General features: G+C 49.5%; 1 protein-coding gene across 1 annotated transcript in view; it reads left to right on the top strand.

The window, feature by feature from the left end:
* EBF3 (EBF transcription factor 3) overlaps positions 1–6,859 on the top strand; it is a 118,053-nt gene extending 111,194 nt beyond the window's left edge. The window contains exons 14-16 of the mRNA XM_089898364.1: positions 885–1,076; positions 1,472–1,669; positions 3,962–6,859. Coding sequence (XP_089754490.1) covers positions 885–1,076; positions 1,472–1,669; positions 3,962–3,993 — 422 coding nt within the window. The 3' untranslated portion in view covers positions 3,994–6,859. The remainder of the gene's footprint in view (positions 1–884; positions 1,077–1,471; positions 1,670–3,961) is intronic.
* The last annotated feature ends 8,675 nt before the right edge of the window (positions 6,860–15,534 follow it).

Below are 15,534 nucleotides of genomic sequence, written 5' to 3'. Positions count from 1 at the left end.
ACGTGGGCAGCGCCTTGGGCTCTGCAGCTTTGTTCGGAGAGGCCCTCGGGCAGAGCATGCTCAGAGAACCCAGGAAGCTGAGGCAGCGGCCACGGTGGCTGCCACACGGCTTTGCTGGTATTTGCTAGCCGATTCCTTGAACTGATTCCTAAGGGGCTTTGCTTTCCTGGAAAGGCTGGGATAAGCCCTAGGATAGCTGTGACGTAGGGAGCCGCGGACCCTTCCTGGATGCGCTGCACGGGGGTCGGGGGTGGGATTTGGTTTCTGAGACTGGAAGGAGCACACGGAGAGAAGCGCCGGCTCCCCACCCGCACCTTATCCTTTTCCGGCCGCTCTAAAGCCCGTGCAGGCCGTGATCTCAGAAAACGCCTCCCCGTACGCCGCTCGGCTTCCGTTCACCCTCACCCCACGGCGGGAGCGAGGCTCCTGCTTCCCCTCCCCACGCCGACAGAAATAGCAGCCGTAGACATGAAGGCCCCAGAACAGCCTTTCCTGGGGACTTACGGCCACAAACAGCTCTCCTTGTCAGCTGTGGCATTTGAAGGTCTGCAGAGGCCGAAAGCTCACCTAGCGCGGGGGGACGGCCCAGGAATCGCGCCGTTGATAATTGCTTCTAAAGAGGAACGTGAAAGCCGCTGACGGTTAGATCGAAGTGCGCTTGGGCCGGCTGCCGAGGCCGCCGGAGACAGGACGGGGCTCGGCGAGGATGCTCGAGCAGGGCTGGCGTGACAAGGTTATTTGAGCTGGCGAGAGGCGCTGGGGCTGGAGGAAAGCATACGGTCAATTAAAAGCGTTCAATAGATGATAGAGGTTTGCGGGGAAACCCCCCCCCCAAGTGTCTCTCCCTGATAATAATGTTATTTTTGGCCGGGGGGGGATTTTAGCAGTCGGCTACAGTCGCAATACAAGCAGCGTGTCCCCGCGAGGATACGTCCCCAGCAGTACTCCCCAGCAGTCCAATTACAGCACAGTCAGCACTAGCATGAATGGATATGGAAGTGGCGCCATGGCCAATCTAGGGGTCCCGGGCTCGCCTGGATTTCTTAATGGCTCCTCCGCTAACTCTCCCTACGGCAGTAAGTGTCTGTTTTTGTCACCCGTCATCACACAGATTCATATTCGCTGCAAAGTCAAATGTGTGCGTTGCTTGGATGTTCTGTGGTGTGAGCTACTGGATAAAAGGAAGGGTGGCTCTGGAGGCTGGGCGTCCACGTGACGACAGTAAATTGACCTAAAACGGGCCCCACGCGGTCACATTGGAAACCCAAACAAAATCGGCACCAAATGGGGCCGCCCAATTGGAAACGAAAAGTCCAACGCGAGAGTTTGCCTGTTATCCAGAGAGTGGCCAAGCCAGAAACATCTCGTGCTTGCTCTGTTGGCCCGACGCTCCAGGCGAGGCCCTGGAGCTCTCTTTGTCGTGTGGCCGTGCCCGGCGTCGCGCGTCCTGACCATGTTTGCTTTGTTGCAGTAGTGCCGTCCAGCCCTACCATGGCAGCCTCTTCGGTCACCCTCCCTTCAAACTGTAGCAGTACACACGGCATTTTCTCATTCTCACCTGCCAATGTCATCTCTGCAGTGAAACAAAAGAGCGCCTTCGCGCCCGTGGTCCGGCCCCAAGCCTCCCCTCCTCCTTCCTGCACCAGCGCCAACGGGAACGGACTGCAAGGTGAGGGTGCGCGCTGGCCTGAGGCCGTGGCCTGGGAGCGCCCGGAGGGCCCCGGGGCAGGCCAGGCTGGGCCGTAGGGCTGGAGTGAGGGGCCCTCCCTGGGGGGCGGGAGCTCCGACCTTCCCCCGGGCCCACCCGCGGGCTGCCGGCAGGGCGGCCCTGGCTGTTGCACGTTCTCCTTCGTCTGCCGCAGTGCGACACCCACCCCCCAACCCGGGGCTCCTGGAAACGACCCACCCCACCTCGTTCAGTCCCCACAACCGGATTCTTCCTCTTGGTGGATGAAACCCGTTTCCTCATCCTTCCAACATGACTTAAGTGTCCTCACGGTAAAGCGGCCCATACCTGCAGGGAGTGGAACCTGCAAGGGAAGGAAAACGGGCCGTGGTGAAGGCAGCGGGGCCCAGGTTGCGTCCCGATCAGCCGAGAGCGTGGGCAGGTGCAAGCCTGTCGCTCCCCTGACTCACAAGGCAGTGGGACGGCCTCAGGCCTGGGGTGGTGGGTCATGGTGCCGCCTGCAGCGCCCACCTCGAAACTGGCCCGTTCTCACTGTCCCGAGCCTGAGCCTTTATTCTCAACCTGGTCTAACGGACCACGGGGCGCACGAGGCTGTGTTGTCCTCGGAAGGGCACGTGCACCTAGACCCGGGGCCGTGCGTGCACCAGTGCTGCACGGGAGTTGGTTTTCCAGGAGATGTCCTTCAAAGACGCGAGAGGGAGAAGGTCCCGCCCAAGGGCAGCGGGAGGCCCCGCCTGGCACAGCTGCCCGCAGATGGGGCCGCGCGGAGCGGGCACCCAGCGCCCGCCCAGTGCTGGGGCCCTCTGGGCAGTGGCCGGTGGTGCGAGTGGCAGGCGGGGCTGCGTGAGGGCCCCTAGGCCCCGTGAGCTTGCACGTGGCTCTCGGTGACTGACTGAGGCCCACAGGCTCTGAAATGAATTAAGTGGCCGTCATCTGGCCTCTTTCAGACACCACCTTTGGTATATGCTCCTCCCGGTGAAAACCAAATCCAGTTACTCCTTTAAAAAAATGAATCCATTCAACCAGTATTTACTGAGCGCCTACTATGTGCCAGGCTCTCTGCTGGGTGCTGAGGACGCTACCGTGGAGAAGACAAACTGGCCCTTTTGTGAAGTCGGTGGCATATTTCACTTTGATGAACTAATGCTCAAAAAAGGAACTGGAAAGGTATCCGTGATTTGAAATAATTGTCTGCACAACACCTGTTAGCGTGAGAGGGACGCCCAGCCCCGAAGGGCCGCCGACTGGCCTGCAAGCCAGCAGCGGTCACCAGACCACAGGTGCTTAAGAGGCAGGTGGCCGGGTGCCACGGCCCTGCCCGCCGTCCACTCGGTGCCAGGGCCCATTGAGAGGTGGCGCCACGTAAGCCGTGTGTACACACACAGGTCTTCCAAGCCATAAAGTTGTAACGGTGAGTCGGAGATAAATTTATAGCGCTGAAATTAATGAACTGAGAAATTGAAGCTCCCATCACTACGTGAACAGATGTATTAATATGTTATACATAAATTAATGAGAATGATCACTCTGACAAAAATTGAACAACACTAAAGTTACAAGATTTTAGATGACATCTGTACCCAGGGTTCACTGGGAAGCACCTGCTGCACTTGGCATCTTGGCCCAAGTTTCTCTTTCCCTCCAAGAAGAGGAAGGACGCGCTCCCTACGGTGGAGCCGTGACTTGTGTCTCTTGAGGGCCCTTGGCCCTGAGATTGCAACCAGGTGGGCTGTGAGTGGCTTTGATCTTGGCAGGTCCGCGACTCACCATTACGATACAGAACGATCAGCGGAAGGTCCAAGGCAGGGGCTGAGAGCAGAGGGGAACCCGAGGTGTGTCCAGTTTGACTGACTTAGGGAGCGAGAGCTGTGCCCGGGTCCCAGCGGCCCGAGAGCTGGCCTTGGCTGGCGTCACAGAAGCGACCGGGTTGGTTCGGCATCTGTCGACGGAGGTGGCCTCCGGGGCGGGGGGGGGGGTCTGGGCCTCCGTCTGCTATAAGCCAGCCACTGACGTGTGTGGGCAGCGGCCCTTTCACACCCGGAAAGGCCAGAGCCTTTCCCTTTGCCACGTGAGGTCGTTGAGGCGAGGACCCCAGGGACCTGTCCCCCACGAGCACCCCACACCCCCTGAAGTAGGTGCCTTAACCGAGCCCACGGCTGGTTAATGGAGGATTGTGCAGACCCACTGTCACTGCTAACCGAAGCCCAGGGAGGGCCCCCCCCAGTGCCCCACCCCGGTGAGAGGTGCCCCTGACCTGCCCCCTCTCTCTTTCAGCTATGTCTGGGCTGGTAGTCCCGCCAATGTGAGGGGCGCTTGTTACCTCCCGCCGCGCCCAGCATCCAAGGACGGACTTCAGGGGACATGTTAGTACATAAGAGGTGCTGATGGAGACCGTGTCTTCAGTACATCAGCAGCGGTTGAAATGCTACAAAAGACTTTGTTTAAAGATTTTATTTAAACTATTAAGAATCAACACACAAACGACGTACTTCTTCATGAACAATTCCATTTTATTGACTGAACTTTTCTCATATTTTCACATTTCTCAGTCCTGAAGAATAAGGAGAACAAAGCGATGCCTATTTTGTATAAAGTTTCTGACTCCGTCTTGGCTATGTCTAGTACTTGCTATGTGTTGGGAGAAACTTTGTGAATGCGCCATTTTGATGATCGTGAAACACTGATGAAGACGCCTCCAAACATTTTTCTGTGCTCATACTTAGATTCACAATGGTTGTGTGTCTCTATAATGTGAAATATTTTTTTGTGGTGACAAAAGGGGGCCAAGGAGGTCTGAGCCATCAAACTGGAAGAAAGGAAGACTGTATGAGTAGGAGAATTGGGGTGGCAGGGGGGGAGGGAGGGTTTATCGTTGCTTAACTTCATCTTAATGAAATGGAACTTTGTAACTTATTGTAGTTAGAAATTGTAACTTTGATATTGAATTCTCTTGCCTTCAACAAGCACACTGACAGAGGAAAAAAAAAATGCTACTGTCTGTTGGTTAAAATATTCTCCCACTGCTAGAGCTTCCTGTTAAGCAAGTGTGATCTGCGACATTTTTTTCAACTTTTGCTAGCACTGTATACTATTGCATTCTTAGGCTACTGTGAGGTCCATGTTTCTTGTACCAGAAATTGTCCTTTTGACTTCTAGATCCTTCTTCCCTGATGTGTTTTGTATGTGGTTATAAAATTGTAGACTTTTGTGATTTTGCCAAAGTTGTAGCTAAATATTTATACACTTGTCTTGAATTTTTTTCAGATCCACTTAAATATTTAGAAAAAAAAAACGAGTTTTATTCCTTATGCGTCTTATGAGGAATAAAATGGTCTCCATTCAACACTTACTTACTTTTCCATTAACACTTGCTGTTGCTAAGGGACTTTATTTTGTAACATATCAATTATAAATATTGTATTTATCTTTGAAATTTCGTACACTGCTTTCCCCACCATTTTCGGTTCCTTTTTCTTGTCTGCGTTGGTTTTTGATCATGGCCTGGTGTTGTGATGCTGGGGAAGAGCATGAAAGCCAAGAACTGTTTGATCTGTTTCGTTCAGTGAACCAACATCCTTGCATTTCATTTGTACTTCCAAAATTTGCTATTGTTTGTTTAGACTTTCCGTCCTTTTTTTTGTTTTTTTTTTTTGAGGAAAAGTCAAATTCATTGTTTATTTTTATATTATTTTTAAGTTATCTGAACAAATACTTTTGAAGAAAAAAAAAAGTTCGTTGTATAGTCACAACAAAACGGGGCCACCCGCTGTGACAAACCCTCGTAGATTCCGTGCATGTGGAGCGGCCACGAAGAGGCGACACCGTTTGGGGCTGTGTCCTCCTTTTGTTTTACTTTTTTTGTAGAATGTAAAAAGTCATTTTAGCTGCCACCCATGACTTTGCCACATAGCTGAACTGTGTTTACTGGAAAAATTCAGAGGCCTAAAGTTTAAAATAAAATTTACTTCTGATGTTTTAATGAAAATGTCTGCCACATTAACTTCTCTGATGCCTTAAAAGTGGACTTCTTTAAAGAACCTTTGTGCTGTTTGATCACAGGCTTACCCCACAACTGTTACTCAGTATTTCACGTGGAGATTTACGGCGTAAAACACGCACACGCACACGCACAAGCCCGGAGACCCCTGTGTCGCTCCTTTCTGCATCTGGTTCTGCTGTGTCCTCCCAAGCCCACCTCCGATTCAGAGAGGTTTCAGGGGACCCACAATCACCCCTCGTTTAAAATTCTTTTTTAACAATACGTTTTTTGTGGTCAGAACCCAGCAGCACTGTCTGTACTTTTTAAACTGGATAATGACCTCCTTCAGACACTGTACCTGTTAGTGCCAAACCTGCCGTGAGACCAAGAGGGTCGTTTCTTTTTTCCCTTTGCAGACACAGCACAGCAAACGGTTTGCAAACTGCAGCAGAAATCAAATCTAAAACAAAAAGGAGGGACTTTTAAAGTTTTTCTTGACAGAAACCAAAACAAAACAATGCAGGACTTAAGAAAGTGTCCATTCAAGGGACTAAATCAAAGGATCAGAACGACCCCAGGGGTTAGCGGGTCACACTCTGGCCCTGCGACCAGCCTGAGGAGTCACTCTGGAACTCTGTTGCCTCCGTTTTATTTTGTATAAGTAAGGGTTTGACCTAAAAATGAGCTCACGTGTACACGTTAAGGACATTCGCAAGTCTCCTTGTCCCTGCACTTGGTTTGTGTTTTAGATTAATTAGTCGCCCTCATGGCTTCATCGTCTCAAAACTGAGCGCTCCACTAAATGGTAGATTTTACTGTTAAAAACCCTACAATAAGATTGTTTTATCTGTACATTTTTTCAGATATTTAACTGTATAAAAATGTTCATTTTACACAATATTTAATTAAAGTATTTCTTGTCTGTGAATTTCACTTTGGGTAATTTGATCTGTTTTGATTACTAAAATGGCTTTGCTCAACACGCAACAGTTACATTGGCCGGGTGGGTGGGGTTGATCTGCACTCCCAGAGCTCTCTTGGCCAGGATGAAAACAGTTCATAGAAGAACCTTCTCCAAGGTTATCTGCCCTCAAACGCTCATCTAAGCTGCACGGAGAGTTCCTTGTAGTTACTCAGATGCCTCTGGTCCCCAGAGGGGCCACCTGTACGTGTGTTGCACGCCTGCTGGCACATCGGAACACGACTGTGGGTCAGACCTGGGGGCCACAGCAGCAGCACTGTGGCCCATAGACAGTCTTGAGACTCGCTGGGGGCTTGGTCACCCCTGCCCCTGCTCCAGGCCCTCCTGCCTCAGCCCCTGCCTCTGAACTGGAGGACTGGCAGGTAGAGGGCAAGCATTCTGGCTACTCCAGACATGTGCTCCTCTGTCCCTGTCACCGTGCTCCACCGGGACAAGATCCAGCTCAGAAAGCTCCGGTCGGACGGGCAGGCACCAGGGCTCCGGACACCAGTGCCACTGAACCCTGACCTGAGGGACACCGTCGCCAACGGCAGGTCCACGGCCGTGGTGGGACAGACCCCATGCACTGCGCCTGCCCCTGGGCCGCACGGAGGTGTGGCCAACGGCAGGGCTCTAATGAGATGTGCCGTCAGCACGGGGCTCTGATTTTTGCAGCTGTGCTCAGCTCCTGTGCCTTTTCAGCAGCACCACTCCGGTTCATTCTGTAGTTTTCATTTGCTCCTCAATGAAAGGCTGGTTTTGCATGTTTTGGCTTGCAGCTCTCCAACACATACACATAAGTGTGATCCAAATTAGTACTCACAAATGTCATCTTAATTACTTGTTCTGCCGAGCAAAACAGGGAATCATTATCCAAAACATAAAGAAACTTGTGAATACCTTTTTCTCCTGTCAATGACAATCAGGTTTCTCTGACTGCATTCTCGTTTCAGCCTTAAAGAGACAGCGAAGAAAGAGGCTCATGGGGTACAAGGCTGCAGCCAGCCCCTCCCCTCCCCCCCCCCCCCCCCCCCGCCAATTCCCCTGCGTGCTGGGGACCAACCTCACCTCCTTCCCCACTCTGAGCCGGTGCCAGCGATGCCTGCTCAGGGGCGTGGCAGGGGCTGCCTCTCTGAGCTGCTTGCCTGGGCCCTGTGACCAGCGGGGAGGGAAATTATTTTATGTTTGTGTTTTGAATCCGAATTGAGAACTGCATTCTCTCCAAATGTGTGCCAATTATTGTCAGGCCACCTTCCAGGGTCTTCCAAGCTTTTAAAGATTATTCAAAGCACTTGAAATGGGCTTCAATCTAATGCCTCATTTCATTGCATTAAACAGCCTAGTTAATAAAGAATCGATATATTCAAAGGGCAAGGTTATCTTTTGTCTACAAGGGGTGGTGTCATTCTGAACCTTTTATAGTTCAAATGCTGAAAAAGACCTCATGAAATCCATACTCATCAAGCGGGTCAACGGGGGCAATAAAGAGGCCCCTGAAAGGAGGGGCGCCCGCCCTCCCCCAAAACAGCCCTGGCCTTATCTCCCCGCCCGGCACCCAGAGAAGTCCTCAGAAAATGTCAATTTCTCATCAAGACAAGAGGCTGCGATGATCACTTTTTCCAGAGAATACACACAATTAAGAGAATGCAGAGGGGCGGCTGCGGCGGGATTTGTGGCTCCTTCTGTCCCCAGGAGCTGCCAGCTCCCTCCCAGCAGATAATAAGAGTTGTTGATAACTCAAGTGTCAATATGCCAAAGAGCGAGTTTTGAATGTGAGTCCTTGTGCTCTGAGCCCGCCCGGCCGATCCCAGGCCCTGATAACGGCACAGCTGCCAACGGACACCCTGGGTTGGCCCTCACAATTAACGCGATGAATAAATCACACAAAAGAGTCGGGATGCTTTATACTCGGTGAGACAATCCCCTGCTTTACCCTTCAAGGATTCCTTTTATGTTGGAATAAGGTTGCTTTTAATGAAATTTAAACTCATCAGAGGAAATCAAAAACCTCCAATCAGATTACAAATTGATTTTTTGGTCATTTGTCATCCCCAGTATAGGGCTGTGGGTTTCACGGGGAGCGAGGCTGCCGGTCTGGGGCTGGGGAGCCAGCCAGCACGCACATGGCTCCCAGCCCCCGGCCTGGGGACAAACAGAGCGGCTCTGGACCCCGTGCAGACTCAGACGCGGTCTCCCCACCGCCCGGGTCTGGCAAAGTGGACCCACGACAGCAGCAGGTGCCTGTCAGCTCTGAGTCCAGCTGAGGCTTAACCCGGGGACATCCTCCGTGGAACCCACAGTGACTTCTAGGTCTGCAGTCATGATCCGCTGAGGGCGGCCAACAGAGACACGTTCTCTTGGGATTGCAGTGAGTTTTGGTTCGTACCTGCCATGCCCTGGATCTGCTCTGTGCCACCCCACGTGGAGCCACGTGGAGTGTGCCCTACACCCCAAGAGCTTACGATGTGGGGTGGAGAGAAAACGCGGCCAGTCCCACTTGGCCATCCAGTCGGAGCCCAAGCGTTCACTCCTGAGCACAGCCTGCCCTGGGAGTTCTCCCAGGGAGGCTTCTACAGCTGCTGCCTCCCAGGGGTCTCCTGTTGTACCCTGGAAGGACTCTGAGTCTTCTGAGGACGAGCCAAGGCCGTGCTTTCCTCACCTTCCTATCTCTACATCGAGGGCACCCGGTCGAGGCTGCGGTGAACCACCGAGCATCCGGGACTTAGTTTGGGTGTGTCGGAAGGATGGGGCTCCGGACAAGATCGGGGTAGGCACTACTTCAGGACGGAAGTGAACATCACTTTTGATTCAAGATTCCTCAGAAACCGCCTCTTAAAATACAATTTCTCAGCGAGCAGAATACCCAACACCTTTCCAAATAGCAGATAAGCATTGTGCCTCACCCACATGTGGCACCGGAGGGTCGAGGGACACCTGTCACAGGATCCTGTTTGGCAGACCCATGGGACTCTGTGCTGGATCTGGCTCCCCTCTCTCGGGTGACAACACTTCAGTTTGCAGGGGGCAGGTGACCGGCCCAAGGTCACAAGGCTGGAAGGACCAGGGCTCGATGCCAAACAAAGTCTCCTGTCTCCAAACCCTCTGTTTTTTCCCCTGATTTAGGCTTCAGAGACCTTCAGGAATTAATGAGAGAGAGAGAGAGAGAGAGAGAGGAAGAGCGAGCGAGGCCATCTGGATGGAGAACCACCATACCTCCCTCCCAGCCAAGTCAGGAGGGCACGTGCCCCAGGGCTCGAGGGGCCTGGCTCAGCCAGGCCACCTGGACAGGCTGCGAGATGGAAACTGGTCTGTCCGGCCCAGTATCAGCTGGAGCTCAGGGTACGACCAATGTCACCGGCTCACAGACCCGAAACCAAGGGCAGAGGCTCGTGTCCCCGGGGCCTTTGCAACATACAGGAGGCCGGCAAAGAGCTGCTCCCGAGTGCTTCATCCCTGCTGTTCTCAGGTCACCTCACGGTCCACAGGTGGACCCACATGGCTGGGGAAACTGGACGCCTGTGTGTACCAGGTGCCCCTTGGGTCCACGTGGCATATGCAGTGCAGGCAGGGGGGCCATTCACTCGGCGCAGGAACAGGAAAGGGCCAGGCTGCGGCCACCGAGGCAGCGCCAGAGGGACTGGACTGCAAGGGCTGAGCCCTTTGGCCAACACCCAGCCAGGGCTCAGTAAAAGCTTGTCACCCTTCCAGATGACAATGGGGACAGGACAAGGACATGATGAACGGAGAAGGTCTGGGTGGTAGAGTCAGAATGAACCACAACAGTCAGAGGCACTGGGCAGAACAGAAACGAAGTATCAGAAGCAAACACCGGCACAGCACGCATCACCCTGCCCCTCAGACCACGCCCACCGCCGTGCTGATGGTGGCCATGGACCACAGCTCACTCACCTGACACGTTCCCTCCTACAAGGGACCAAGCTCTTCACTGCCTTCTTCCACAACTGTGGGACCAGCGGGACCCAGGCTGGCGTGGGGCTGCAGCCACCAGGGGAGACAGAAAGGGTCCTGCCACTAAGGGTTCACCTTCTCAGTATGCGATGAGCTTTTGCAAATCAGCAAGAGTAGACAGACATTCTGGAGAAAAATGGGCAAATTCACAGTCAGTACAAGTGATCAGTAAACTGGGAAAACATACTCACCCTCTCTTAAAACTGTGTATCAAATTAAAGTGAGATGAAAAAGTTTTTTCACCTATTAAATTAGAAAAGATTTTTCTTAAAAGCTAATACTCAATCCTGTTGATGGAGAAATGGGCATTCTTAGAGTTGTAGAAAGAAGAGCAAACCAGTGCAACCCTTCTAGAAATAAATTTGACATTGTATCAAGAGACTTAACAATGTTCATATCCTTTGACCCACTAATTCCACTTCCAGGAATCAATCTTAAGGAAATGATCAGAGATTAGACAAGACTTTAAGTGCAAGACTGCTCACCATAGTAATATTTATTTAAATAAAAAACTGTAAAGAACCCAAAATTCTAAAAATAGGAATTGTTCATTGAATTATGGTATAGCCATACAATCGAATATTGTATATTCTATTAAGCTATTAAGATCATGTTTTTGAAGTACATTTAATGAAATGGTAAATAGTAATGACATAAAATTAAGTAAAGCAAGCATATAATACTGTAATACATAATTCGAATTTGTAAATTCCTATGTAGCGAGAAGGCAAGAAGGAAAGACATATGTATTTGGAAAGAATATTAGAACTACAGCAACAGCAGGCATACTTGGGAGGTGAAAGCTTCACGTTACATGCAGGCTTTCCAAGTTTTCTGCCAGACATGCAGGGTCCCGGGGAAAACACTCCTGTGCTACCGACTCACCACCCTGCCTCTTGCTGCCGGCAAGGAGGCAAAGGGCACCTCGTTTGGAGACAATCCAGTTGTCCTAGGACACTGAGGCCGGATGTACTGTGGGTACTGGCGTCACAAGGCCACGTGGAAGTAGAGTTGAGACTGACATAGTGGCAGGAGACCAGAGACCAGGAAGCGGGTCCACCCTCTGAGAGTGCAGGACTGGAGAGGTGCACAGGGGGCGGAGCCTGCGGCCACAGGGTCAAGAGAGACAGGACCCCAGGGAGAGATTCCCATGAATCCCAGCTCAACTCCCTGGCTCCTGGCTTTCCCAGCATCTTTTGGGGTCTGATACTAACTTCACTTTTACTTGAACTTCCTTGAAGGGATTTCTGTTGTTTGCAACCAAACCATTATTGACCAAATTAGGGAGAAAAATTATTTTAAAGTTAGTGTTATAAAAAAACTAAAAGAACTTAAAAAGTATTAAATTTAATAAGTGAAATGTAGCAAGACTGATGAATACAAGGTCAATATACAACCATATTTCTATAACAATGACAGTTATTGGAATTTTTAAAATGATAACAGTTTACAATATTGTAAAAATATCAACAGCTAGAAAGAAAGCTACCAAAGTTATGCAAGGTGTCTGCACAGGAAACCATAAAATTGTTGAGAGAAATTTTTGAAAATCTTAATAAATGGACGCATATACCACATTCATGGATTGGAAAACTACGTACTGAAAAGATGCCAATTCTCCCTAAAATGATCTATAAAGTCAGTGTAATCTCAGGCCCCTCTTCCAAATACCATCACGTTGGGGGTTAGGGCTTCAACATATGAATTGGGCGGGGGCAACACAAACATTCAGTCCCTAACACTGTGCAAAGAAGATTTCTTATGACACTACAGTAATTCAGACAGTGGGGTGCTGGAATGAGACTAGACAAACGACCTAATGGATATAAAGTTCAGAAGCAGACTCCACGCACACGGTCATCTGATCTGTAACAAAAGTGACACTGCAGTGCAATGGGGAAGGGTGGTCTTTTCTATGAGTTGTGCTGAGTGTGTGGATATGCACACGGTAAATGAAGCGACTCCCCCCTCACACACGCGAAAGTGCAAACCAGGATGGTTGGGGACGCTAAGATACGATGACTCCCCAGCTGTAAGAAAGAGAGGAATAGTTTCAGGGACAAAGGGAAGAGGCAGTGTTAAAATCAAAGTCAAGAGAACTCCTAGGACCTCTGAAGTAGCAATAAGATGGAGTGATGAGAAGCCATCTGTCTGGGTGGCTGGTGAGGGCTGGGACTTGCAGGAGGCAGGAGGGCCTTTAAAGGTCGAAACAAAAGCCAAACCCAATTCCCTTCCATCTAACTCCTCGGGTTTGTTCACCTCAGTCTGCATCGATGCCACAGACAAGGTAGAGACCTTGAACTCTGCACCCGCTCTTGCAGGGAGTTGGTAGAGGAGGCATTCTGAAAAGATCAGCTGTCCAGAAGCACTCGAGATGCCTTCAAAAAGACTTACGAAAGGTCTTTATCACTGAAAGAAATTTAAATAGATCTAAGTAAATGGAAAGCATCCCATGTCCAGGGACTAGGAGACAATACTGTTAAGATGACAATGCTCCTTAATTAATTTACAGATTCAATGGAACCCCTTTCAGAATCACAGCTGGCTTCTTCACAGAAACTGACAAGGTGATCCTGAAGTTCATACGGTACTGATTGCACAGGACCCAAAACAGCCAACCATCTTGCAAAAGAAGAACAAAGTTGGAAGACTCCCACTTTCCTATTTTAAAACTTACTACAAAGAAACAGAAATCAAGACAGTATGGTGCTGGCATAGGCTAGACATACAGATCAATGGAACAGAATCGAGAGTCCAGAACTAATCCTACATATCTATGGCCAACTGATTTTCAGCAAGGGTGCCAAGATGATTCAATGTGAAAAGAATAGTCTCTTCAACAAATGGTCAATGGGAGAGCCACAGAGTGAAAGAATGAAACTGGACTCTTACCTCATACCATATACAAAAATTAAGTCAAAATGGAGCAAAGACCTAAAGGTAAGAGCTAAAACTATAAACCTCTTAGAAGAAAACACAGGAGTATCTTCATGACTTCAGATTTGACAATGAATGTGACACGAATTTGGCAATTGTACAAGACACAATAGATGTGACGCATCTTAGATGTGACACCAAAAGCATGAGTCACAAAAGAAAAAAATGGATAAAACGGACTTCATCAAAACTAAAAACACCTATGTTTCAAAAGACACTATCAAGAAAGTAAAAAGACAACCCACAGAATGGGAGAAGCTATCAATACTTGAAAATCATATATCTGATAAGGGACTTGTATCTAGAGTACAGAAAGAACATTTACACTTACAAATAATAATAAGACAAATGACTCAATTTAAAATTGGGCAAACGATTTGAATAGACATTGCTTCAAAGAAAATATACAGATGGCCAATAAACACATGAAAAGACGCTCAACACCACCCGTCATCAGGGAAATGCAAATGTTCTGATTAATAAGATTCCACTTCACACCCACTGGGATAGCTATAATGAAAAAGTCAGACAGACACAAGTGTTGACGAGGATGTGGAGAAATAAGAACCCTCACATAACTGCTGGCAGGAGATGGTGCAGCCACTTTAAACAGTCCAGAGGTTTCTCAAATGGTTAAAAACAGAGTTACCAGTATTTCCACTCCTAGGGACACACCCAAGAGAAATGAAAATACATTCATGCAAAAACTTGCACGTGAACATTCATGGCAGCATTATTCATAACAGCCAAAAGGTACAAATAAACCAATGTAAATTATGAATGGATTTTTAAAATTTGGTATAGTCATACAATGAAATATTCTACAGCCATAAAGGGAATGAAGTGCTGACACATGCTACAACATGGATGAACTTTGAAAACATTATGCTAAGTGAAGGAAGCCAGTCACAAAAAAACACGTTATATGTTTCCATTTATAGGAAATGTCCAGAACAGGCAAATCCACATAGACAGAAAATAGATAGGTGATTGTTTCAACGTGCGGCACATGAGGGGTTAGGGGATGACAGTTACAGAGACACGGGGGGTGGGTTTCTTCCTGAGACAATACAAACATGCTAAGATTGACTGGGGCGATGGTTGTTCGTATCTGTGAATATACTAAAAACCACTGAATTGTACATTTTAAATGGGCGAATTGTATGGTATGTGAATTACTTCTCAATAAATTGTTATAAAAAAGTCTTGTGGTTGTATCAAAGCATCAAAAAAACAAAACAAAACAGTATTGCTTTCCATTGAGAACTACTCTTAAGGTTTTTGGTTTTCTGGGGAAACTGTATTTCCTGGAGAAAGCTGCTAGGACTCAAGTCCCAGGTCAGCACACGGGAACCACTGGATTCCTTGCAGTCTTGCCCCTGTGTGGGGCAAGGGTCCCTCCCACCCGTCTGCTCCCCGGGAGGGGCCGCTTGGAGTCCACACACCTTAGAAGGGGAGGCAGTCACACAGGACCCTACTCAGCATCTCCAGGCCACGGAAGTCAAGATCATGGCCCTCGACTCCTGCCTGGGGTGAGGCAATGCAGGTCCAGGCCCCTGCCCGCCCCAGTCTGGCCCTCATGGCCCAGATGGGATGGTCTGCCCCAGCCCGGGCCTACATTCTGCCTGGTTCGTTCCTCTCAAGGCTGCTCGCAAAACACCCATACACAGGGTGCCTCATCCAGGGTCATTCCTAAGTTAGATTTTTCTTAAAGGAAAAAAGAAAATTCCTTTGAGGATAGTTTTTAAAAACTGTTTCAATAGGTTCCAAACATTCCAGAATACTCAGTCCTACTTTTTTAAACCTCATTGCCCTGTTTCTCAGATTTCTTTAGAACTTGTCTCGTTAAGATGGATATCAGGAATCTCAATGGATCCCACTCCTGCCACCCTGGTCTGAGCCCCATCAGCGCTTCCCTTGTTCAAGGCTGAGCCTCCTAACCAGTCCCGCTGCTTCTCCTCCTGTCCCGGCTCTCCTTCAGCACAGCAGCCAGAGGGCCCT

This window comes from Delphinapterus leucas, chromosome 16 (genome assembly GCF_059928025.1).
Source record: "Delphinapterus leucas isolate spDelLeu-1000000601 "Yukka" chromosome 16, BTC_Dleu_Yukka2, whole genome shotgun sequence".
Classification (NCBI taxonomy): Eukaryota; Metazoa; Chordata; class Mammalia; order Artiodactyla; family Monodontidae; genus Delphinapterus; species Delphinapterus leucas.
The sequence above is the reverse complement of the archived record's forward strand: the minus strand, read 5'-3'. Positions and strand labels throughout refer to the sequence as shown.